The 26514-nt window shown below is 41.4% G+C and overlaps 1 protein-coding gene across 1 annotated transcript in view; it reads left to right on the top strand.

Moving 5' to 3' along the window:
- LOC138667094 (oocyte zinc finger protein XlCOF8.4-like) overlaps positions 1–24795 on the top strand; it is a 39349-nt gene extending 14554 nt beyond the window's left edge. The window contains exons 2-7 of the mRNA XM_069755398.1: positions 7226–7363; positions 14348–14530; positions 14610–14733; positions 15120–15214; positions 15331–15442; positions 20438–24795. Coding sequence (XP_069611499.1) covers positions 7286–7363; positions 14348–14530; positions 14610–14733; positions 15120–15214; positions 15331–15442; positions 20438–21213 — 1368 coding nt within the window. The 5' untranslated portion in view covers positions 7226–7285 and the 3' untranslated portion in view covers positions 21214–24795. The remainder of the gene's footprint in view (positions 1–7225; positions 7364–14347; positions 14531–14609; positions 14734–15119; positions 15215–15330; positions 15443–20437) is intronic.
- Positions 24796–26514: the final 1719 nt, after the last annotated feature.

The following is a 26514-nucleotide window of genomic DNA, read 5'->3' as shown; positions in this document are numbered from 1 at the left end:
ACAGCGACCCAGTTAGAGACTATACCATTTATAACCACCCTCTGCTTTCTATCACTAAGCCAGTTACTAACCCATTTACACACATTTTCCCCCAGACCAAGCATTCTCATTTTGTGTACCAACCTCTTGTGCGGCACGGTATCAAACGCTTTGGAAAAATCGAGATATACCACGTCCAATGACTCACCGTGGTCCAGTCTATAGCTTACCTCTGTGGAAGAAGATGCTGTCTGCAGATGAAACCAAAGTAGAACTTTTTGGGCTAAATGCAAAACGCTATTTTTGCAGAAAATGAACACTGCACATGACCCTGAAAATACCATTCCCACTATCAAACATGGTGGTAGCGACATCATGCTGTGGGGATGCATTTCTTCAGCAGGGACAGGGATGCTGGTCAGAATTCATAGGAAGATAGATGGAGCTAAATACAGTGCAATCCTGGAGGAAAAGCTGTAAAAGACTGCAAAAGGCTTGAGCGTAGGTTCATCTTGAAGCAGGACAACGACTCTAAACGTAATTCCAGAGCCACAATGGAATGGTTTAGATGAAAGCATAGTAATGTGTTTTAATGACCAGTCACAGTCCAGACCTAAATCCCATTGAGAATATGTGGCAGGACATGAAAATTGATGTTCACTGACACATCCATCCAGTCTCACTGAGCTAAAGCTAATTTGCAAAGAAGAATTGGCAACAATTTCAGCCTGTAGCAGTGCAAAGCTGGTAGAAGCATATCCTAAAAGACCCGTAGAAGTAATTGCAGCAAAAGATAGTCCTACAAAGCATTGACTCGGGGGGCTGAATATAAATGTTTGTCACAATTTTCAGATTTAGATTTTTAAAATAACACAGATATGCAAAATTTGGGTTTATGAAAAACATGTACACAGTATTATATATAAAAATGTATTGAACATTCATTCTGCAACTTCATTGGAAATTAATTCTTGCGCCTTTTCTTTTTCTCGTCAAAGCTTCTCTTGATACCATTTCTCTTATAGAAGACCCGTGGATTTTCTCTGTGAAGCATCCAGCAGTAGTCCCCCATGATGTTCACGTGCCATCTACTTTGGGATCTTTGTTCTATCTCCTTGGTATCCTGTTTAAATCTTTTTCCTTGCTCTTCGTTAACAGCAGCAAGGTTTTCAGGAAAGTAGTCCAAATGAGAATTTAATAAATATAACTTCAATTTCATCAAACAACCCAAGGTTTTGAAAAATTTCAACAAGTTCTCCTGGATGGACTTAAATTTTGGATCTTTGTTGTTACCTAGAAATTTCTTCACGACTTCCTTAAAAGAATCCCAAACCCTTTTCTCAACAGCGTTCATTTTTGTTTCGAACACGATTCCTTCCTTCAGTTTTGCTTCGGAAAAGTCCCTGAAACTTTGTACACAGGTACTTAAAAGTCTCTCCTTTAGTAAAGCTTTCACAAACTGCCTCATCAGTCCAGTTTTAATGTGGAGTGGTGGCAGGAGAAGTTTAGTGGGATTAACTAAACTTTCCGCAACTATGTTCTTGAGTCCAGGTGACAAAGATGTTCTCGTTGCCAACTTTTTTTGGCTACAGTGATGAGTCCTATCGTGGCTGTCTCATTCACGCAAAAAACACGAGTATTTTGTGTATCCTTCTAGTTGCCTAAGGAGCAAAAACAGAACTTGCAGATCATCACATATTGACTATCCTTAATCCTCGTAGTTACTCTATATCAGTGGTCCCCAACCTTTCTGACCTTGAGAGCCACATTCAGCTTACAGAGAGGGTCGCGAGCCACATCCAGCTCCCACCTCCTTCAAAGTAGTGTCAACCAAAGCCCCCATTACAGGTGTAATGATAACCGAAGCTTTTCCACAGAAATCACTCCAGAGCAGTATACTGAGATCCAGGGGTATTCTCCCAACACACTGTCACATCCAGCTTTGAGCACCTCTTCTAACAGGTAGTACAAACCTCCAGCGTAGCATACCTAAAACATCTCGAAACCCCTAAGACCAGTAAATGTGCATCCAGATCTGCAATTCTGTGCAGGGCTACTCACAAAATTCCCCATTTTGAGATGTGCTCTTTATACCTGTTAGCTAGACCTGGACCTAATGCATCAAGCTGGCAGACAGTCGCGAGCCACAATTCATGGGGCCGCGAGCCACATGTGGCTCCCGAGCTACAGGTTGGGGAGCCCTGCTCTATATACTCGTGTATAAGTCGACTCGAGTATAAACCGAGGCACCTAATTTTGCCTTGAAAACTTATTGACTTGAGTATAAGATGGGTATGCATTGTCCCCTCATCCCTGTCCTGGTATGCATGGCTCCCCATCCCTGTTCTTGTATGCATGGCTCCCCATCCCTGTTCTTGTATCCTTGTATGCATGGCTCCCCGTCCTTGTATGCATGGCTCCACATCCCTGTCTGCATGGCTCCCCATCCCTGTCTGCATGGCTCCCCATCCCTGTCCTTGTATGCATGGCTCCCTTTCCCCGTCATTGTACAGTTAGGTCCATATATATTTGGACAGAGACAACATTTTTCCAATTTTGGTTATAGACATTACCACAATGAATTTTAAACCAAACAATTCAGATGCAGTTGAAGTTCAAACTTTCAGCTTTCATTTGAGGGTATCCACATTAAAATTGGATGAAGGGTTTAGGAGTTTCAGCTCCGTAACATGTGTCACCCTGTTTTTAAAGGGACCAAAAGTAATTGGACAATTGACTCTAAGGCTATTTCATGGACAGGTGTGGGCAATCCCTTCATTATGTCATTCTTAATTAAGCAGATAAAAGGCCTGGAGTTGATTTGAGGTGTGGTGCTTGCATTTGGAAGGTTTTGCTGTGAAGTAAACATGCGGTCAAAGGAGCTCTCCATGCAAGTGAAACAAGCCATCCTTAAGCTGCGAATACAGAAAAACCCATCTGAGAAATTGCTACAATATTAGGAGTGGCAAAATCTACAGTTTGGTACATCCTGAGAAAGAAAGAAAGCACTGGTGAATTCATCAATGCAAAAAGACCTGGGCGCCCACGGAAGACAACAGTGGCGGATGATCGCAGAATAATCTCCATGGTGAAGAGAAACCCCTTCACAACAGCCAACCAAGTGAACAACACTCTCTAGGAGGTAGGCGTATCAATATCCAAATCTACCATAAAGAGAAGACTGCATTAAAGTAAATACAGAGGGTTCACTACACGGTGCAAGCCACTCATAAGCTTCAAGAATAAAAAGTCTAGATTGGACTTTGCTAAAAAACATCTTAAAAAGCCAGCACAGTTCTGGAAGAACTTTCTTTGGACAGATGAAACCAAGATCAACCTCTACCAGAATGATGGAAAGAGAAAAGTATGGTGAAGGCGTGGTACAGCTCATGATCCAAAGCATACCACATCATCTGTAAAACACGGCGGAGGCAGTGTGATGGCTTGGGCATGAATGGCTGCCAGTGGCACTGGGTCACTAGTGTTTATTGATGATGTGACACAGGACAGAAGCAGCCAAATGAATTCTGAGGTATTCAGAGACATACTGTGTGCTCAGATCCAGCCAAATGCAGCCAAACTGATTGGTCGTTGCTTCATACTACAGATGGACAATGACCCAAAACATAAAGCCAAAGCAACCCAGGAGTTTATTAAAGCAAAGAAGTGGAATATTCTTGAATGGCCAAGTCAGTCACCTGATCTCAACCCAATTGAGCATGCATTTCACTTGTTAAAGACTAAACTTCAGACAGAAAGGCTCACAAACAAACAGCAACTGAAAACCACTGCAGTGAAGGCCTGGCAGAGCATCAAAAAGGAGGAAACACAGTGTCTGGTGATGTCCATGAGTTCAAGACTTCAGGCAGTCATTGCCAACAAAGGGTTTTCAACCAAGTACTAGAAATGAACATTTTATTTAAAATTATTCAATCTGTCCAATTACTTTTGGTCCCTTTAAAAACAGGGTGGCACATGTTAAGGAGCTGCAACTCCTAAACCCTTCATCCAGTTTTAATGTGGATACCCTCAAATGAAAGCTGAAAGTCTGAACTTCAATTGTATCTGAATTGTTTTGTTTAAAATTCATTGTGGTAATGTCTATAACCAAAATTAGAAAAATGTTGTCTCTGTCCAAATATATATGGACCTAACTGTATGCATGGCTCCTTATCCCCTATCCTTGTATGCATGGCTCCCCATCCGTTTCCTTGTATGCATGGTTCCTATAAAAAAAAAAAAAACATCCTACTTACCTTCCCTGCACGCCCTCGCTGCATCTTATTTTGGCTAGAAGCTCTTCCGACCGAGCGATCACGTGTCCGGCTCATTAAGGTAATGAATATTCACTCCATACCTATGGGAGTGGAGAGGGGTTAATATTCATTACCTTAATGAGTGTGCACCATTTAGAGCCTGGACGCTGCTGGAAGCTGTCGGCTACTGCTGTAACTACGCGCGCTATAAGGCTATGTGCACATGATGCGGATTTAGTGCGGATCCGCAGCGTTTTTTTCCACGCAGAAACGCTGCAGATCCGCAAAGTGATTTACAGTACACTGTAAATCAATAGGAAAAAAAATGCTGTGCTAATGGTGTGGAAAATTCCGCATGGAAAATGCTGTGGATCAAAGGAAGGAACATGTCACTTCTTTTGTGCGGATCTGCAGCGTTTCTGCACCCTTCCATTATAGAAATCCGCAGGGGTAAAAAAACGCATGAAATCCGCACAAAAATCGCACAAAATCCGCATAAAAAAATGTATCAAATCTGCACCTGCGTTTTTCTGCCAGGAGATGCAGATTTTGTGCAGAAAATTCTGCACCCCAATCCGCAATGTGTGCACATAGCCTAAAAGATGAATATTCACTGGCAGCAATGTGAATATTCATTTCTTTTTAGCAGCTGCACAGTGACAGCTGCCGGCTCCTGCCTCTGTGACCTGCTGCTCCCCCTCCCCCACAGTCTTTCTGGGACAATGACTCATGTATAAGCTGAGGGGGCGTTTTCAGCACAAAAAATGTGCTGAAGATCTCGGCTTATACACGAGTATATAAGGTAAGCTTTTTGAGAATAAAGTCTATTCTCATAGCTTTGCTTCAAGTGCACAAAATGCCCTATAAACACTGAAGCATACTTGCTGCCATTGTGCAGAAGCACAGCTTTCAGACTTTTATTGGGGATGAATCAATAACATCACTGCAATACACTGGAGCACTGTTTTGAGAAAAGTATGGAAGAAATTCCTTTTCTACAGTATGCTAGTGTACCATGAAAAACATTTCTAACCAATCTTAGTGACACCAAAATCATCCACAAAATGTCATACAAAGGGGGTCAAAGTATGGTGCAAGAAAAAGCCTATGGAGTCAGTGTTTGTAAAAATACTGTACGTAATGGAATTTTTAAGAGATTTTTACCGAGTTCAGCGATCAAAAGTATATAAGAATGCCTTCTTACTTTTCAAACAATTTTACCCTTGCAGACCTGTGTAATTAGAAAACTTTATAATTTTCTTTACACTACACAAATTCTTAATATTTTGTGTTGGTATATCACATGAAATATAATTAAAAAACATTTAAGTTTATGGGAGCAACGTGACCAAACGTGGAAAAGTTCATGGGGTATGAATATTTTTTTCAAGGTACTGTGTATGTGTGCCTATATAATTAATTTGGTGAAGAATTAAGTAATATATCATACATGGCTGAGATTAGATCCTTAGCTGTGGATTCTGTTCTGCATATTCTTTCAAACCAAGTTGGAAATGAATCTCGGTTACCTTGAAATAAAGAAGTGGCAAATTTGGAAATACTGATATCAACTTTGGCTTACAAGGCTGAATTTGGATTGATGGTCCTCAAAGCAGTACAGTGATCCAGTCCTGTGGTTGATGATGTCCATGAAAATATGCAGGCCCGCTTGAGACCATGGTTTAGACATAACGGTTATAAGGCTGTCAGGGAACTGTGGATGGAATAGGATAGAGGTCACATGGTTTTTATTTGATATGGGGCATGGTTTTATGTAAAGAATTACTCCCATGAAGATTTGTTTTTGTGAATACTAGGAGAATCTCTAAGATGTTACTATTGACCAAATTATGTCACTGCAGCCATCATTCAGCCATGAGCCAGGAAAAAAGGGCTGTGTGGAAGCCTCCAACTTAAAAGGGTTGTTCACTACTTTTTTTTTCTTACTAAATTTGTCTATATATGTACAGTGTCTTGAAAAAGTATTCATACCTTGCGAACTTTTCCACTTTTTTCACGTTACACCATCAAAATTAAATGTATTATATAGGGATTTTATGTGATATACCAACACATAGTAGCAAGGATTTGTGAAGTGTAGAGGAAATGATACATCTTTTTCTAATTATTTCAAAAATATAAGGCTACTTTCACACTAGCGTTGGACTTGGCTCGTCGCAGTGCGTCGGGCCGATGTACCAACGCTAGCAATGAATGCGCCACACAACGGGGGCAGCGGATGCATTTTTCCAGCGCATCTGCTGCCACATTGTGAGGTGCGGTGAGGTGGGGGCGGAGTTCCGGCCGCGCATGCGCGGTTGGAAATGGCGGACCGTCGGCAGCAAAAAACGTTACATGTAACGTTTTTTGCTCCCGGCGGTCCGCCACAACACGGCGCATCCGTCGCACGACGGTTGCGACGTGTGTCAATGCGTCGCTAATTTTAGTCTATGGGGCAAAAACGCATCCTGCAGACAACTTTGCAGGATGCGTTTTTTCCCATAAACGACGCATTGCGACGTATTGAAAAAACGCTAGTGTGAAAGTAGCCTTAATCTGAAAATTGTGAAATGCATTTGCACTCAGCCCCCCAAGTCAATACTTTGCAGGGCCACTTTTCGCTGCAATTACTGTTGAACAAATGTGGAAAAGTTCATGGGGTATGAATACTTTTTCAAGGCACTGAATACAGTGTAGTGTTCAGTCTTCTCTGGGATCCAGCACCGTCCTGCTCCTCAGGGACGTCACTGCTCTTCAGACTATCCGGCCTTTGGAGCCTCCATAGATTTACATTGTAAAAGTCACTTCTGGCTCATGGCTGAATGACGGTGCAGTGACATCACTGGGCCTCTAATGTCTTCTAAGAGCTTCTCCTGGTGTTCACAAACACCAAACACGTGACTCCTTTGAGGGAAAGATTTGTTTCTGAAATGTGAAGTTTTATTGTCTACATACTTAACCATGCAGTTATTCTCATTTTTCCATTGCAGAAAGTACCTCATGTTTGATTATATCCAAGAAGGCCTTGTCCTGTATTTCAAGTTTTAACAATGGAGGAGGGAAAGAGTCTCATGACTGAAAGAATATTAAATCTGACCTTGAAGATTATCTACCTACTGACTGGAGAGGTGAGGGACTCTGGGAGTAATTATTACTATAATAACTCCTTAAGAATGCAGCTTTTTTAAGCCTAAATAGTGTTGTCTGGGATTTTTAGAAGACAACCCAAAAAGTGGAAATGCGTTAAAATAATAAAGTTATCAATAGTTCTTTAACCCCTTTACCCCAAAGGGTGGTTTGCACGTTAATGACCGGGCCAATTTTTACAATTCTGACCACTGTCCCTTTATGAGGTTATAACTCTGGAACGCTTCAATGGATCCTGGTGATTCTGACATTGTTTTCTCGTGACATATTGTACTTCATGACAATGGTAAAAATTATTTGATAGTACCTGCGTTTATTTGTGAAAAAAACGGAAATTTGGCGAAAATTATGAAAATTTCGCAATTTTCCAACTTTGAATTTTTATGCAATTAAATCACAGAGATATGTCACACAAAATACTTAATAAGTAACATTTCCCACATGTCTACTTTACATCAGCACAATTTTGGAACCAAAATTTTTTTTTGTTAGGGAGTTATAAGGGTTAAAAGTTGACCAGCAATTTCTCATTTCTACAACACCATTTTGTTTTAGGGACCACATCTCATTTGAAGTCATTTTGAGGGGTCTATATGATAGAAAATACCCAAGTGTGACACCATTCTAAAAACTACACCCCTCAAGGTGCTCAAAACCATATTCAAGAAGTTTATTAACCCTTCTGGTGCTTCACAGGAATTTTTTGAATGTTTAAATAAAAATGAACATTTAACTTTTTTTCACAAAAAATTTAATTCAGCTCCAATTTGTTTTATTTTACCAAGGGTAACAGGAGAAAATGGACCCCAAACATTGTTGTACAATTTGTCCTGAGTATGCCAATACCCCACATGTGGGGGTAAACCACTGTTTGGGCGCATGGCAGAGCTCGGAAGCGAAGGAGTGCCATTTGACTTTTCAATGCAAAATTGACTGGAATTGAGATGGGACGCCATGTTTCGTTTGGAGAGCCCCTGATGTGGCTAAACATTGAAACCCCCCACAAGTGACACCATTTTGGAAAGTAGACCCCCTAAGGAACTTATCTAGAGGTGTGGTGAGCACTTTGACCCAACAAGTGCTTCACAGAAGTTTATAATGTAGAACCGTAAAAATAAAAAATCATATTTTTTCACAAAAATTATCTTTTCGCCCCCAATTTTTTATTTTCCCAAGGGTAAGAGAAGAAATTGGACCCCAAAAGTTGTTGTACAATTTGTCCTGAGTACGCTGATAGCCCATATGTGGGGGTAAACCACTGTTTGGGCGGATGGGAGAGCTCGGAAGGGAAGGAGCGCCGTTTGACTTTTCAATGCAAAATTGACAGGAATTGAGATGGGACGTCATATTGCGTTTGAAGAGCCACTGATGTGCCTAAACATTGAAACCCCCCACAAGTGACACCATTTTGGAAAGTAGACCCCCTAAGGAACTTATCTAGAGGTGTGGTGAGCACTTTGACCCACCAAGTGCTTCACAGAAGTTTATAATGTAGAACCGTAAAAATAAAAAATCATATTTTTTCACAAAAATTATCTTTTTGCCCCCAATTTTTTATTTTCCCAAGGGTAAGAGAAGAAATTGGACCCCAAAAGTTGTTGTACAATTTGTCCTGAGTACGCTGATACCCCATATGTGGGGGTAAACCACTGTTTGGGTGGATGGGAGAGCTCGGAAGGGAAGGAGCGCCGTTTGACTTTTCAAAGCAAAATTGACAGGAATTGAGATGGGACGCCATGTTGCGTTTGAAGAGCCACTGATGTGCCTAAACATTGAAACCCCCCACAAATGACACCATTTTGGAAAGTAGACCCCCTAAGGAACTTATCTAGAGGTGTGGTGAGCACTTTGACCCACCAAGTGCTTCACAGAAGTTTATAATGCAGAGCCGTAAAAATAAAACAAAATTTTTTTCCCACAAAAATTATTTTTTTAGCCCCCAGTTTTGTATTTTCCTGAGGGTAACAGGAGAAATTGGACCCCAAAATTTGTTGCCCAATTTGTCCTGAGTGCGATGATACACCATATGTGGGGGGAACCACTGTTTGGGCACATGGGAGGGCTCAGAAGGGAAGGAGTGCCATTTGAATGCAGACTTAGATGGAATGGTCTGCAGGTGTCACATTGCGTTTGCAGAGCCCCTAATGTACCTAAACAGTAGAAACCCCCCACAAGTGACACCATTTTGGAAAGTAGACCCCCTTAGGAACTTATCTAGATGTGTGCTGAGCGCTTTGACCCACCAAGGGCTTCACAGAAGTTTATAATGGAGAGCCGTAAAAATAAAACAAAAATTTTTTCCCACAAAAATTATTTTTTAGCCCCCAGTTTTGTATTTTCCCGAGGGTAACAGGAGAAATTCGACCCCACAATTTGTTGTCCAATTTGTCCTGAGTGCGCTGATACCCCATATGTGGGGGTGAACCACTGTTTGGGCGCATGGGAGGGCTCGGAAGGGAAGGAGCTCCATTTGGAATGAGGACTTAGATGGAATGGTCTGCAGGTGTCACATTGCATTTGCAGAGCCCCTAATGTACCTAAACAGTAGAAACCTCCCACAAGTGACACCATTTTGGAAACTAGACCCCCTAAGGAACTCATCTAGATGTGTTGTGATAGCTTTGAACCCCCAAGTGTTTCACTACAGTTTGTAACGCAGAGCCGTGAAAATTAAAAAAAAAAATCTTTCCCCCCAAAATTATTTTTTAGCCCCCAGTTTTGTATTTTCCCGAGGGTAAGAGGAGAAATTCGACCCCAAAAGTTGTTGTCCAATTTGTCCTGAGTACGCTGATACCCCGTATGTTGGGGGAAACCAACGTTTGAGCGCATGGCAGAGCTCGGAAGGGAAGGAGCGCCATTTGGAATGCAGACTTAGATGGAATGGTCTGCAGACGTCACATTGCGTTTGCAGAAGCCCTAATGTACCTAAACAGTAGAAACCCCCCACAAGTGACCCCATATTGGAAACTAGACCCCCCAGGGAACTAATCTAGATGTGTTGTGAGAACTTTGAACCCCCAAGTGTTTCACTACAGTTTATAACGCAGAGCCGTGAAAATAAAAAATCTTTTTTTTTCCCACAAAAAATATGTTTTAGCCCCGAGTTTTGTATTTTCCCAAGGGTAGCAGGAGAAATTGGACCCCAAAAGTTGTTGTCCTATTTGTCCTGAGTACGCTGATACCCCATATGTTGGGGTAAACCCCTGTTTGGGCACACGGGAGAGCTCGGAAGGGAAGAAGCACTGTTTTACTTTTTCAACGCAGAATTGGCTGGAATTGAGATCGGACGCCATGTCGCGTTTGGAGAGCCCCTGATGTGCCTAAACAGTGGAAACCCCCCAATTATAACTGAAACCCTAATCCAAACACATCCCTAACCCTAATCCCAACAGTAACCCTAACCACATCTCTAACCCTGACACACCCCTAACCCTAATCCCAACCCTATTCCCAACCGTAAATGTAATCTAAACCCTAACTGTAACTTTAGCCCCAACCCAAACTGTAGCCCTAGCCCTAACCCTAGCCCTAACCCTAATCCTAACCCTAGCCCTAACCCTAGCCCTAACCCTAGCCCTAACCCTAACCCTAGCCCTAACCCTAGCCCTAACCCTAGCCCTAACCCTAACCCTAACCCTAGCCCTAACCCTAAACCTAACCCTAGCCCTAACCCTAGCCCTAACCCTAGCCCTAACCCTAACCCTAACCCTAGCCCTAACTCTAACCCTAGCCCTAATGGGAAAATGGAAATAAATACATTTTTTTAATTTTTCCCTAACTAAGGGGGTGATGAAGGGGGGTTTGATTTACTTTTATAGCGGGTTTTTTAGCAGATTTTTATGATTGGCAGCCGTCACACACTGAAAGACGCTTTTTATTGCAAAAAATATTTTTTGCGTTACCACATTTTGAGAGCTATAATTTTTCTATATTTTGGTCCACAGAGTCATGTGAGGTCTTGTTTTTTGCGGGACGAGTTGATGTTTTTATTGGTAACATTTTCGGGCACGTGACATTTTTTGATCGCTTTTTATTCCGATTTTTGTGAGGCAGAATGACCAAAAACCAGCTATTCATGAATTTCTTTTGGGGGAGGCGTTTATACCGTTCCGCGTTTGGTAAAATTGATGAAGCAGTTTTATTCTTCGGGTCAGTACGATTACAGCGACACCTCATTTATATCATTTTTTTATGTTTTGGCGCTTTTATACGATAAAAACTATTTTATAGAAAAAATAATTATTTTTGCATCGCTTTATTCTCAGGACTATAACTTTTTTATTTTTTTGCTGATGATGCTGTATGGCGGCTCGTTTTTTGCAGGACAAGATGACGTTTTCAGCGGTACCATGGTTAGTTATATCTGTCTTTTTGATCGCGTGTTATTCCACTTTTTGTTCGGCGGTATGATAATAAAGCGTTGTTTTTTGCCTCGTTTTTTTTTTTTTCTTACGGTGTTTACTGAAGGGGTTAACTAGTGGGCCAGTTTTATAGGTCGGGCCGTTACGGACGCGGCGATACTAAATATGTGTACTTTTATTGTTTTTTTTTTTTTATTTAGATAAAGAAATGTATTTATGGGAATAATATTTTTATTTTTTTTTTCATTATTTTGGAATATTTTTTTTTATTTTTTTTTACACATTTGAAATTTTTTTTTTTTACTTTTTTACTTTGTCCCAGGGGGGGACATCACAGATCAGTGATCTGACAGTTTGCACAGCACTCTGTCAGATCACCGATCTGTCTTACAGTGCTGCAGCCTTCACAGTGCCTGCTCTGAGCAGGCTCTGTGAAGCCACCTCCCTCCCTGCAGGACCCGGATCCGCGGCCATCTTGGATCCGGGGCTGGAGGGAGCAGGGAGGGAGGTGAGACCCTCGCAGCAACGCGATCACATCGCGTTGCTGCGGGGGGCTCAGGGAAGCCCGCAGGGAGCCCCCTCCCTGCGCGGTGCTTCCCTGTACCGCCGGCACATCGCGATCATCTTTGATCGCGGTGTGCCGGGGGTTAATGTGCCGGGGGCGGTCCGTGACCGCTCCTGGCACATAGTGCCGGATGTCAGCTGCGATAAACAGCTGACACCCGGCCGCGATCGGCGGCGCTCCCCCCGTGAGCGCTGCCGATCGCATATGACGTACTATTGCGTCCTTGGGAAGTAAAGCCCACCCCACATGGACGCAATAGTACGTCTAATGGCAGAAAGGGGTTAAGCTTGTTGCTCTAACGCTTCAGCCCCAGTGGTTCCTTCTGGTCCTTTCCGGTTGTGCAGTTAATCACTGACCTTAGAGGTCATATGCTTCACTTATATTCATCACCGTTGAAGCCAATAATAAATGTGCAGATATCGTTGCAAGATGATCATGGACCTCTGGAGTGACAGAGATCAGATATATATGGAATTATTATTTTATTATTTGAACACATATTAAGCTCTTGGGAGTTAAAAAAAAATCAGCCAAACTAACTTTTTTTTTAATCTCTGCACTCAAAAAAGCCTACATTTTTTATTTGTCCATGTGGCAATAAGAGAACAAGTTGTATTTTTAATGGCACCATTTTGGTGTACATATTAAGTATTATGGAACTGTTATTATTGTTTGGGGAATGGTATAGAAAAAAATAGAATTATTTTATTGATTTTTTACTACTGCTCTTACCATACAGTGTAAATTACAGGTTACCGTATTTTGCGGATTATAAGACGCATCGGATTATAAGACGCACCCCAAAGGAGAAAAATAGGAAACAGACTTTTTTTTTTTAATAAAATGGTGGTGCTTCTTATAATCCATGCACCTTATTGCTTACCGGGGGTGGTGGCTGCGGTGAAGCGGGGTCCCAGGATCACTGCTGGAGAAGGCAAGAGTGGAGCATTGCTGCATGCCGCAGGCTGGTATGAGGGGGTGTTCCGATGTGCGCCGCTGCTGGTGTTCGGTGGTGCGGGGGCTCTGTCGACATTTTATGAAATCCCAGAGCCCCCACACTTATGGTACATGGTTTACTGTGCGGTGGACTCCGAGAAAATGGCTGCTAGGGGTGGTGCATGTGCAGATGGAGATCTCGGCACCATGATCTCGGGAAATGAGATCTCAGCGCCGAGCTCTCATCCCCCGACATCTTGGTGCCGAGATCTCCATCTGTGCATGCGCCGCCCCCGGCAGCCATTTTCCAGGAGTCCACAACATAGTAAACCATGTAAGCACCACCGAACATCCGCAGCGGCGCACATCAGAACACCTCCTCATACCAGACTGCGGCCTGCAGCAACGCTCCACTCTTGCCTCCTCCAGCAGCGACTCTGGGACCCTGCTCCACCGCGGCCGGTAAGGTAAATCCTCATTATAAGACGAACCCCCATTTTCCTCCCAAATTTGGGGGAAAAAAGTGCGTCTTATAATCCGAAAAATATGGTAATTTTATGTAGCGTCTATATTTAATAAATTTCCCTGCCTGTTTTATCCCAGTAGTGAGTGTCTCTGCTAAGTCCCCAGTCTTGTGAATGCATCATAAATCAAGTCAGTGACATACAGTATATCGTCAGCATCTGCTGGATCTCCTACTTCACTGACTTAACTCATGATGAGCTCACAGGACTGGTGACTCAGTAGAAACACTCATTCCTGTGATTAAACAGGCAGGCAAATGGGTTACCTCAGAAAACAGCAGTTCCAAGCTGTAGCTGTATTGTCTGTATACTCAGTTGTTATCAGTGAGTTATGTTATCCTCCCTGGCCAAGAGCTGTGGTATGGCCAACCATGAACTGTAGCAGCTGTGTGGCTGGTGGAACACAGGAAATAACAGTACACAGCAGGGGCACATGTATAATATTATCTCAGCACAGGAACATTTTTTTAACACATCCAATTGTGGACCTTATTATTATTCCAAGATCTATTTTCCCTTTAATGTAATCATGATAGATTTTATAAAAATATGTAGTGCTATTTGTGTTTTTTCAATCAGGATACAACTGTAGTGATAAACTCATCAGGAGAGCCAGTCATCTCCAGCAATGCCTCACATGTGTCAGGAGGAAGTAGCAGGACAATGGGACCCACTATGGAGCCTTCAGCTCACTCACTTTTACATGATAGAAAGAAGATCTTAGAACTCACAAGAAAGATAACTGAGCTACTTACTGGAGAGGTGAGCTCTGCTGGGAATGCTGGAACATTATAATCATAAAGTTAGGTATCTGGATGATGACTATATCTCTGTTTGTCAGGTTCCTGTAAGGTGTCAGGATGTCACTGTCTATTTCTCCATGGACGAATGGGAATATTTAGAAGGACACAAGGATCTATATAATGATATCATGATTGGGAACCACCTACCCCTGACATCACCAGGTAATATTGAATGTAAAGGGAGATTAATTTTTCAGATCACTAAAGACACCCATATCCATATACATTGCTCAGATCTACTAAATTCATTGTGAACAGCTGACCATTTGTGGGGACTCTCCTTACAGATGATGTCAGGAGAGATAAAGATTAGGCAGTTTCATTTAAATGCCAAGTCTTTTGTTGTTCGAGTTGAAAAGACACAGACCGATGAGTCTGGCAGCAGCTTACACTGCTTTCTATCTAGAGAATACATGAACGCTCGGCCGAGAGTCCATGTGTATGGGGAAGTCGAGGGACAACTGTCAAACAAACAAGCTTTTGAGCCATCATCTAATCATTACATATAGACACTGTATTAAATCGGCTTGTGTGTAATGAATCTACAGATGAAACTAGTAAAATAAATCCACCCAAGAGATGTCTCAGTCTGAATTCCCAGGATGATCCAAATGAAAATCACAATGTCCCTCAAGATTATCAGGTAGATCAATAAACTTGTTAAATTTAAAAAATGAACCTCTTCATGATAAATGTGGAATTGAAGAATTAATAACATTTACATTTAAGTTTTAATCTCTGATTCTGTGGATTACCTAGGTTGAAGGTTTGGTTGGCATTAAAGTGGAACTTATAGAAGAGATGGAAGAGCCATATTTGAGCCATGATCTGTGGTGGACTAAGAAGGAAACCCCTACAAATTTCAGCTTAAGTAAGTGATAAAAACACAGCAAAACAATACAAGAACACTTGTTGATCTATTTAAAGTGAACCTAACAGCCGATACATGCTGCATGATCCACGGCAACAGAGTGGTGACAGAATACCCTGTCTGTACTCTGCCATCGCAAGTCATTACTGCTGATCTGAGCCGACAACAGAGTGTGCGTTGTCACTGTACACAGTGCACAGCGTGCAGGGACTAACTCAACCCCTGAAATGAGCATCACCGATGATGCTTCGTTTCAGTGAGGGGCAGGGACCGCAGCCTTTGTTCCCTGATGTCTCTTCGTTTGAGTATCTCAACATTCACTGGGATTCTCAAATGAATCATCATCAAAGAGGAAATTGGAAAAAACTTAGAAAAGCAGTTGGATAGTGTAGTTAGGGAAGGATTGGGAATTTTTAAATCCAGTAAATTAGAAAATAGCTTATGGCACTAAATAGGGATTTAGAACGAAAATTACTTTGCCTTTTGACTACCCTTTTAAAGTTTTGGATAGCAGAGAGCAGCTCCATAGAAGAAGAATTGGAATCAATCTTTTTGCTAATCTCCCAATGAATAGAGGGAAGAAGCATATTTACAAAGGTATTCCTTAATTTTCCTGGGATGATCGGAGTCTGGAAGATGGAAGAAGAATATTTTCCTTTATTATATAGATTCTCATAATACACTGTAAAAATTTTGTGGAAAAGATTTTCCCTCTTTTCTTACACCCAAAATTTGTAATAGAGACGCTGAAGTGTGTTCCTAGCTTCTTTATCTCTCTGGTCTAATAAACAATGTAGGTCTGTCCACATTTCATTAAGTTCTGCAAGTGTAGAAGCAGTAGTGGAATGCTTTATGGAGGCACTCTAATATATCAAGTTTTGAGTATAGTTTTTTGATGTCACTTGAGCTAAGTTTAAACCTTGTTGCATGTGAAATAAGTGTCCTTAATTCTTAAGAGCTTACCATTGTATTTGAGCTCACTTGTGTTTAACCTATGTGTATTCAAGAAGGTAGAGATATTACGTGTATCAGCCTGACACTTTGGGTCTTGAAAGATGATTCCGTGAATAGGATTTACTAAAAACACTCACCCCATTGGTTAGATGCCCACATCATAGCATGGTCTGACAGTAGAATTGGTTCTGTTTGCTTCGGGTAACAAGGAGGAAATGAGATAGAAAAATCTAGTCAAGGAGGAGATATGAATTGTGAGGGGTAGAGAAAAAGGTGAAATCCTTATTTTTCGGGTAAAGAGGAAATTCTTTAAATATCAAAGAGATGCATTCTTGTAAGGTGTCACCCAACTCTACAGACTACCCCAAAAGACAAGGAGGACTTAATATTTGAAGTGTCCTACTCTGCTTACAATGGGAAATTGAATTCCTTACCCAAAATGAAAGGAAAATTCTCTGCACATTCCTCCAAAACCTCTAGAAATCTCTGTGCAAATTCCTTCTGACCTCTGTTCCGTAAATACTACAGTTTTCTGTTATAGAGATAAGGGTTAGTTATACGTTTAAGTATAATTACAACTCAAATCCTCTTCAGTAAAGAGGAGAAAAGGCTGACTATAATCCTGTGAGTAACCTGCTAAATTATGGGATGCTGGAAATAGAAGAACAGCATATCAAGTAAGAAACAGAACAATAAAAAACATAAGGACCTACGTTCCACATTTTGAAGGTTCACAATAATTAGACCCCATTTTTGAAATATGACCACTTATCAGACAAAGGCTAATTACATTTCAGGCAAAATTAATAAAAGAAATACAGAAAATTCATGTTGGGAGCCGGATGAACAAAAAAGGAAATTAAGGCAGTAAGGCCAAAAATCAATGTTGGAAAAGTTTTGAAGGAATATAAGGACAGTCCTCATCTTTTCAATTTAGCAAAGGAGAAAGGGACAGAGCTCCATTGGCCTTGCTCAGGAGGAAAAATTAGATGAGGCAGTGTCGGACAATCAGGAATAGCTACCATTGATAGTTCAAACATAGTTAAGAACTTGGGTAGATCTACCAGGAAATGGGAGGAAGCCAAGTTGAAAAGGGAATTCCCATCAGTACACTCTCTCCTTATCTCTCAGGTCTGAGAGTAATGGTCGGATGACCGTATGCAAATAGAGAGCATGTTTGGCGAGGTGACCCCAGGTCCTTCAAACACGCAGACTCTAAGACTCCTCTAATACTTCGATTATTTCTTAAAACATGCTTTAAGACAACCAGAAAGCCAGTTCTTTCTTCCATTCATTCCTATGTTAAGTTTGGAAAGAGGCTTTCTACCGGACACATCATTGTAATTATTGGTTATGGCCACCTTTACAGCATTTCTATTTAGTTAGGCAAGCAGAGCTTTATGGCTTAAAGGAAACCTATCATTAGATTGGTGTTCCCTAATCTACGGGCAGCATGAATCGGAGCCTGGCCGCACAACTGCAACCAGGTATGTTTTTCTCTGAAACGCTCCATGGTTTCAGGGAAAACAGAATTTGAAGATCCTGCACCATTCTAGCTGATTGACAGGTCCTTCCCAATATTCACAGCATGAATCAGCTGACAGATTACCTTTAAGCACTGGCAAGGGTTTACCATATAAGAAACCAAACTAAGTGCTACTACCTTTGACTTAAATTTGTGGACATGGAAAAACAAGAACACATAAAACAGAAGAAATAAAAATTTGGGTAGATGAAGTTACCCCAAGAGTGGAAAATATATATTTTTTTCTTTTTCACCTTGACCAGTAATCCAAAAAACAACAATGCCAGGAAGATCTAAAGGTGATTTTAGCAATTTACAAACAAACGGAAAGATCAAGCAACCATATAGAAAACAAACAGAATATATGTTACTAGTTACTATGTTGTTTTTTTATACAGTTGCTTGATGTTGATATATCGAGTTATGCATTGATCTAGTTCAATATATATGGGTTTTGTGTTATTGTATTACAAAATTTAAAGATGTCACTAGTTCTTAGCTCATCAAGACCTTCAAAGATGGTTACAGGATAGAATTCCCATCCTATCTGCCTGTAAGATTCCAGCCCAGTTGTAGAAAATTCCTTCTGTTGCCGATAGAAAGAGAGCAAGGCATTAGTTACTTACGAGATGTAGGATTTGTGATTCTTCTCAACAGATGAGGCCTTCTGAAAGTAAATATCCAGAACAGAAAAGCTTCCAAAAGTTTCGGAGCAACGCTTGCAAACTCTAGGGCAAAGGGCTTGCTAGTGCATTAGTGCATGTTCCTTTCCTAGGAAACCGACCACCACTAATAAACTTCAGAGGTGGCTTGTAACCTAGTTAATGAACAGTAGAATTAACAATAGAATTAAAAAACCCTCTGTTTTTGAGAGTGAACAGGATTTTCTCTTTAATAGAAGCATCTTTGTAATATATTTTATAAGAAATTTTTTTTCTTTTACCTCCTGGCAGATACTGACATTCTGTTGCAAGTTCCCCTGCCTTGACAGTTATTATTATTACTAGATGGTGGCCCGATTCTAACGCATCGGGTATTCTAGAATATGTATGTATGTCGCGCTTAGCACAGCCACGTAGTATATAGGACAGCCATGTAGTATATAGCAGCCACATAGTATATAGCACAGCCCATGTAACAAAGACAGCCACTTAGTATATAACGCAGCCCACGTAATATATAGCACAGCCCACGTAATATATAGCACAGCCCATGCAGTATATAGCACAGGCCACGTAGTATATAACACAGCCCACGCAGTATATAACACTGCCCACGTAGTATATAGCAGCCAGGCAGTATATAACACCGCCCACGTAATATATAACACAGCCCACGTAATATATAGCACAGCCCACGTAGTATATAACACAGCCCACGTAGTATATAACACAGCCCACGCAGTATATAACACAGCCACGTAGTATACAACACAGCCCACGTAGTATATAACACAGCCCACGTAGTATATAACACAGCCACGCGGTATATAACACAGCCCACGTAGTGTGGGCACCATATCCCTGTTAAAAAAAAATTTAAAATAAAAAATAGTTATATACTCACCCTCTGGCGTGCACCAAAGATGTCCCGATGCACGCGATGTTTCATCCAGCTTCCGTTCCCAGTGATGCATTGCGAAATTACCCAGATGACTTAGCGGTCTCGCAAGACCGCTAAGTCATCTGGGTAATTTCGCAATGCATCACTGGGAACGGAAGCTGGCGGCAGCATCGCGCGCATCGGTGGACGACTGAAGGTGAGAATGGCACAATGTTTTATTTTTTTTTAATTATTTTGAACATTATATCTTTTTACTATTGATGCTGCATAGGCAGCATCAATAGTAAAAAGTTGGTCCGGGATGGGGCGACACACTGGCACTGACTTGAGGAGAGTAGGGAGGGTCCAATTCGCGGCCGGACTAAGCCTGTCGCTGATTGGTCGCGGCCGGCCCAGCGATGTGGGATTTCCGTTACGGAGATTAGTGACAGACAAACAGACGGAAGTACCCCTTAGACAATTATATATGTCTATTATTGTACATTTTAATAGCGCCATTTTTTACATGGTGCTTTACATGTGAGCATTAAATGCAGCTGTGTCCATAATGGTAAAATCTATATTCACTGAGGTCAGATTTTATTTTGTGAATTAAAAATTTTGAGAAAGAGTGCACAGTCCAGGAGGAATAAATAGTAGATTTCTCTGATAAGATACTACACAGTTACTTATTTTCATGTGTACCATTGCATTATGAAATAAAACTGAAGTTACTATTTTAGATGTTCTTACATTTAATTTTTATGTTTGCTCATATTTTATATCATTATCGCTAATACCTTTGGGAAATATAGATTCCTATAAACACATCACTTATCCAAGTGAACAAACATAGTACGCTTTATTAAGTATGTCTGCATGTGTATGGCCAGCTTTGAAAATATTTGGTGACCGCTTCTATTTTTCACAAAACCTTTAAATGTTCATAATGACAAATTTGTATATCACCACAGCAGATGGACTGACACATCAGAATACTTTGGAGGGCCGTCTTATTTTGCCTCAAGATAATGAAATAGAAGATATGGATAACATAGTTTCCGCAGAAGATGACATCATTTCGTCAGTTATTTATCCAGCGTTTCACATCTCAGAGCTTTCATCTGATACCTTTTTTCATGGTATACCTCATAGAGATAATCATAAGTTTTCCTGCACTGAATGTGGCAAATGTTTTACCAAAAAAGTTCGTCTAGCTTCGCATCTGAAGACCCACTTGGCAGAGAAACCATATTCATGTTCTGATTGTGGTAAAACTTTCACTCATAAATCAGTGCTGGTCAGACATCAAAAAATTCACTCAGGGGAGAAACCATTTGTATGTTCTGAATGCTATAAGTGTTTTGTTCAGAAATCTGATCTAATTTATCATCAGAGACTTCACACTGGAGAGAAACCCTATCCGTGTTCAGACTGTGGAAAACGCTTCAGTCACAGGTCGGTGCTTGTCCGTCATCAGAAAATCCATACAGGGGAGAAGCCTCATGTTTGTTCTCGCTGTGGGAAGTCTTTTATACAGAAAACTCATTTGAAGAGACATCAGAAAATCCATGCTCGAGACAAGTCATATATGAGCTTTGACTATGGGAAATGTTTCAGCAAAAAAGCCAGCCTCATGGCTTATCCTTCAAATCACACAGTTGACTGCCCATCGCCTTACTGTGAATGTGAGAAATGTTTCCTTCAGAGATCTGAACTTCTATATCATCAAAGACTTCTCACAGGCTAAAATTATGTTTTTTTGGAGATACATGGTTTAGGCTGGTTTCACATTTGCTTTGGGCAGAGGGGTGGAGGGCTGCGTAGTTCCACCGTTAAGCCCCGGCCACTCCCGCACCTCTTCCATTCAGCTCCGCCTACATCAGCATGCGTCCTGCGTACCTATCTTTAACATTGGGTACGCAGGCCATGCGAATGTATGAGGATGCCTCCGCATGCATCGTTTTGACGCTGCGCCAACCACAACAAAATTCAACATGTTGCGTTCAGCGCAGTTCACATGAAAAATGTTCTAGATACAGAGACTTCATATAAGCTAAACTATGCTTCCATTTTTTTCACATAAACTTTAATTTAGTCCTAAATTAACTTTAACTTAAGTTCTACTTCAACTATGTCTGATGAGTGTTTTTCCTACAAACACTTTATTCTTGCATGTGATATGTTATAGACTCAACTCGTATGTAACATTGGTGCATGTGGCCCCACTGTGCCATGGGCTGGGCTCACCCTGGAGGGGCGTGACTATGTGTCTGTCAGGTATTCACTGGAGCCTCTGATGGTGAGGATATGCTGGGCCACTAGTAGACACCAGGTACCACTCCAGGGCAGTCCCTGGAACTGTAGCAGCTAGCCGGAGAGTCAGAGACTCAGGTACAGGGTACAGATGGATGAGACAGAAGTGTATTCAGACAGTCCGAGGTCAAGGCAGGCTACACAGATTCAGAATTCGTAAGCAAGATCAGGAGTGGAGAGATCAGGATAAACGAAAAGGCAAGCTAGATCAATAACAGACTGAACTACTAGGAACCTAAATTCAGGCAAGGAGTTGAGGTTGGAGTTGCTCAATATAGCATTTCTCTTCCTCCAAACACGGCGAGTTGAGTTAATGCCAAAGAGCTCAATTTTTGTCTCATCTGACCACAGCATCTTCTCCCAATCACTCACAGAATCATCTAGGTGTTCATTGGCTAACTTCAGACGGGCCTGCACATGTGCCTTCTGGAGCAAGGGAACCTTGCGGACACTGCAGGATTTTAAACCTTTACGGCGTAATGTGTTAACAATGGTTTTCTTGGTGACTGTGGTCCCAGCTGCCTTGAGGTCATTAACAAGATCCCCCCGTGTAGTTGTTGACTGATCTCTCACCTTCCTCAAGATCAAGGATACCCCACGAGGTGAGATTTCGCATGGTGCCCCAGATCGATTTCAATTGAAAGTCATTTTGTATTTCTTCCATTTTCTTACTATCCCACCAACAGTTCTCACCTTCTCACCCAGCATCTTACTTATGGTTTTGTAGCCTATTCCAGCTTTGTGCAGGTCTACGATCTTGTCCCTGACATCCTTAGAAAACTCTTTGGTCTTGCCCATGTTGTAGAGGTTAGTGTCTGACTGCTTAATTGAGTCTGTGGACAGGAGGTTTTTTTTTTTATAAAGGTGACTATATAAGGCATTTGTTTTTAATGCATGTAACGAGTTGATTAGGAGCGTGTAACTGGTCTTTAGGAGCCAGAACTCTTAATGGTTGGTAGAGGATCTAATACTTATTTCTCACTCCAAAATGCAAATAAATTTATATAATTTATACTATGTGATTTTCTGGATTTTATTTTTGATATTCTATCTCTCCATGTTAAAATTAACCTACCATTAAAATTATAGACTGTTCATGTCTTTGTCAGCAGGCAAACTTACAAAATCAGCAAGGGATCAAATACTTATTTCCCCCACTGTAAGGGGTATTGGAGTACTCAGGAGAAATTACATAGATAAATTATAGATTGTACTGTTTGTTTTCTCTTATCCCTTTTAAAAAATACAAATTTGGGGCCAAAGCAATGGGGACAAATTTTTGTGAAAAAATGGTAATATTTCATTTGCTCAGTCCAATCTAATACAACACTTAGATGACTAGGTGTAGTTTCTAAAGTAGGGTCACTTCTGGGAGTTTTTGCTGTTTTGGCATGTAAGGGGGCTCTTCAAGTGTGACATGGCATCCTGAACCTTTCCACCCGAAATTGTGTCCCTTCCCATTCGAGCCATACCTTGCACCCAAACAGTAGTTTTCTACCACTTATGGAGTATCGACATACTCAGGAGAAATTGCACAACAAATTGTATGCTCTATTTTCTCTTGCTACCCTTAAAGGAAAATTGGGGCTAAAGCAATATTTTTATAGCGAAAATTGGATTTTTTTTTTTATTTTGACGGCTCAACGTTACGAAATTCTAGTGGAAAAGGAATTCAGAGGTGCTTCACTATTGTAGGAGGAATCCAAAACAAAACTCCGGCTAGTGTTCCGGAGTAACAATAGTACTCTTGCGTGCTTAAAATTAGATTTATTCTAAAAGTATTTTTTTACGTGCTGGTAACAGTAACAGCATGACATTTAAAAAAAACAAAAAAACAACTTGTTTCTGCTCTGAGCCTTCCTCATTTGTGTAGAACAATGTGGTATGTGGTGGGTGTGGTTACACCACATTAAAAGTTTGAAAATTGAGAAATTGAGAAATTTTCTCCAACTTTCTGATATTTTCACAAATAAAAGCAAAAAATATCGTCCTAAATTTACCACTAACATAAAATACAATTTGTCACAAAAAACAACCTCAGAATCGGTGAGATACTTTGAAGCGTTCAAGAGATATTACCTCATAAAATGACTCTGGTCAGAATTGAAAAAATTGGCCTGGTCACAAAGGCAAAAACAGGCTCAGGTGAGAAAGGGTTAATGTTTCACAACTGCAAGTAGAGAGCTGTCTGTCACCACAAAAGCTGTCTGCCACCAGAAACGCGGTCAACCACCAGGAAAGCGGTCTGCTACCAGGAAATCATTATGCAACCAGGAAAGCAGTCTGCCACCAGGAAAGCAGTCTGCCACCAGGAAAGCGATCAGCCACCAGGAAAGCGCTCAGCCACCAGGAAAACGGTCGGCCACCAGGAAAGCTGTCTGCCACCAGGACAGCGATCAGCCACCAGGAAAGCGTTCAGCCACTAGGAAAGCGCTCGGCCACCAGGAAAGCGCTCGGCCACCAGGAAAACAGTCGGCCACCAGGAAAGTGGTCGGCCACCAGGAAAGCGGTCGGCCACCAGGAAAATGGTCGGCCACAAGGAAAGCTGCCACCAGGAAAGCAGTATGCCACCAGGAAAGCACTCTGCCACCAGGAAAGCTGTCTGCCACCAGGAAAGCTGTCTGCCACCAGGAAAGTGATCAGCCACCAGGAAAGCGCTCGGCCACCAGGAAAGCGGTCGGCAACCAGGAAAACGGTCGGCCACCAGGAAACCGGTCGGCCACCAGGAAACCGGTTGGCCACCAGAGTCAGTAAAAAAAAAGTCATTGATACCTACAATCAGACCCCCCAAGCATCTGCACAGTTCTCCCACAAAGCCAAACTCAGTACACCTTGGCTTCACAGCTCATGTCCCGACATGCTGAAAAAATGTGGTAGGGCCTCATTCAGAAATCAGTGATTTTCTTCTACACAAAAATGAATTTATTTTCATTCAATATTTTGAATCCAATTTTTTTTTATGACCTCATTTTTATTGACGTTTTAAAAAAATACAATAACAAACCAGATTGTAAGAGAAAACGAGATGCCCGTATACAGACAAGGCATACAATACAAATTTTTGTAAATTAAGTTAGTATGGTATAGAAAACAAAAATTAAAATTAAAGACTGCAAATTATTATCCACAAATTAAGTGTGTGAACTAGCTGAAATTGATCTTTAGTGAACGTCGTCATGAAGAAAACTGTCACACTGTAATTGAATTATAAACTTTGTCCTGGAGATATCCTCCCCTACTTTAATTCAGTCATAATAGCCCCAGATTGTTCTTGAGATCCTCCAGTCTATACCATGCTGTAGATGTGAAGGGCTCAACCATATTCCTTTTTTCTACTAAAAAGCAACAATTCACAACAAAATGCTTCCATTTCAGAAGACAGTCAAATAAATAAGGCAGTACACTGCGGCGCTAAAACATGCAAACATGAAACATGAAAATTGAACTGCATTACTGCACTAGAAATATGAAAAAATGAGAGCGTTTAGCGCATAAATTGGCCAATTCATGTGTACCTGTGTTGTGAGTTCTGTTTTTGGGCTCCCTCTGGTGGTTACTGATGGTACTGGGTGACTTGTGTTCTCTGCGGTCTCTGGTGTCCACCTGTTCCATCAGGTTATGGGAGTTTCCTATTTAACCTGGCTTTCTTGTCATTTCCTCGCCGGCTATCAATGTAATCAGTGTGTCTTTTTACCTCTGCTACCTGCGTCTGTAATCTTCAGGACAAGCTAAGTTTTGTTTTTCCTGTTCCACGTTTTGCTTAATTTTTGTCTTAGTCCAGCTTGCAGATATGTGATTCCTTGCTGCTGGTTGCTCTAGTGGGCTGAAATTACTCCTCATGTTCCATGAGTTGGCACATGAGTTCAAGTAATTTCAGGATGGTTTTTTTTTAAGGGTTTTTCGCTGACCGCGCAGTTCACTTTTGTATCCTCTGCTATCTAGCTTTAGCGGGCCTCATTTTTGCTGATTCTGTTTTCATAACTACGTATGTGCTTTCCTCTCATTTCACCGTTATTACCGTGTTTCTCTGGAGGCAAGTGAGGTCTGTGTTTCTTCTGATAGGGGAAGTTAATCCTTCGGCTGGCGCGAGACGTCTAGGAATCATCGTAGGCACGTTCCCCGGCTACTGCTAGTTGTGTGTTTAGGTTCAGGATCGCGGTCAGCTCAGGTTCCATCACCCTAGAGCTTGTTTTGTTTTTGTGCTTGTCCTTTTGTGATCCCCTGCCATTGGGATCATGACATACCTGGTAGCCACATTAAGGCATCTCTCGTATACCAGGACCTAAACTTTCCTTTCCTCGCTGAGAATAAACGTCTTCATCTGAATGGGATCCTACTGTGAATCCTCTCCTTAGACTAAATTTCTCTCTCTCTGTGGAGGGGTATTGGACCTGCTGCGATTAAAACACCTGTGGCTAAGAGGCGGAGGAGTGCTCAGTCAGAAGGCTAATGAATACAAATTTCAAAAAACTGACCATCACATTCAAACATACAAGAAGTGTGAACAGGTGCTGAACCTAGAGTCACCAACTCGTATACAGTCAAATAAATAAGGCAGCACACTGCGGCGCTAAAACATGCAAACATGAAACATAAAAATTGAAAAGCATTAGCCACAGGTGTTTTAATCGCAGCAGGTCCATAACCCCTCCACAGAGAGAGAGAAATTTAGTCTAAGAAGAGGTTTCACAGGTTCCCATTCAGATGAAGACGTTTATTGTCAGCGAGGAAAGGA

Source organism: Ranitomeya imitator, chromosome 2 (assembly GCF_032444005.1).
Source record: "Ranitomeya imitator isolate aRanImi1 chromosome 2, aRanImi1.pri, whole genome shotgun sequence".
NCBI lineage: Eukaryota > Metazoa > Chordata > Amphibia > Anura > Dendrobatidae > Ranitomeya > Ranitomeya imitator.
Note: the sequence above shows the minus strand (reverse complement) of the source record. Positions and strands in the feature narration are given on the sequence as shown.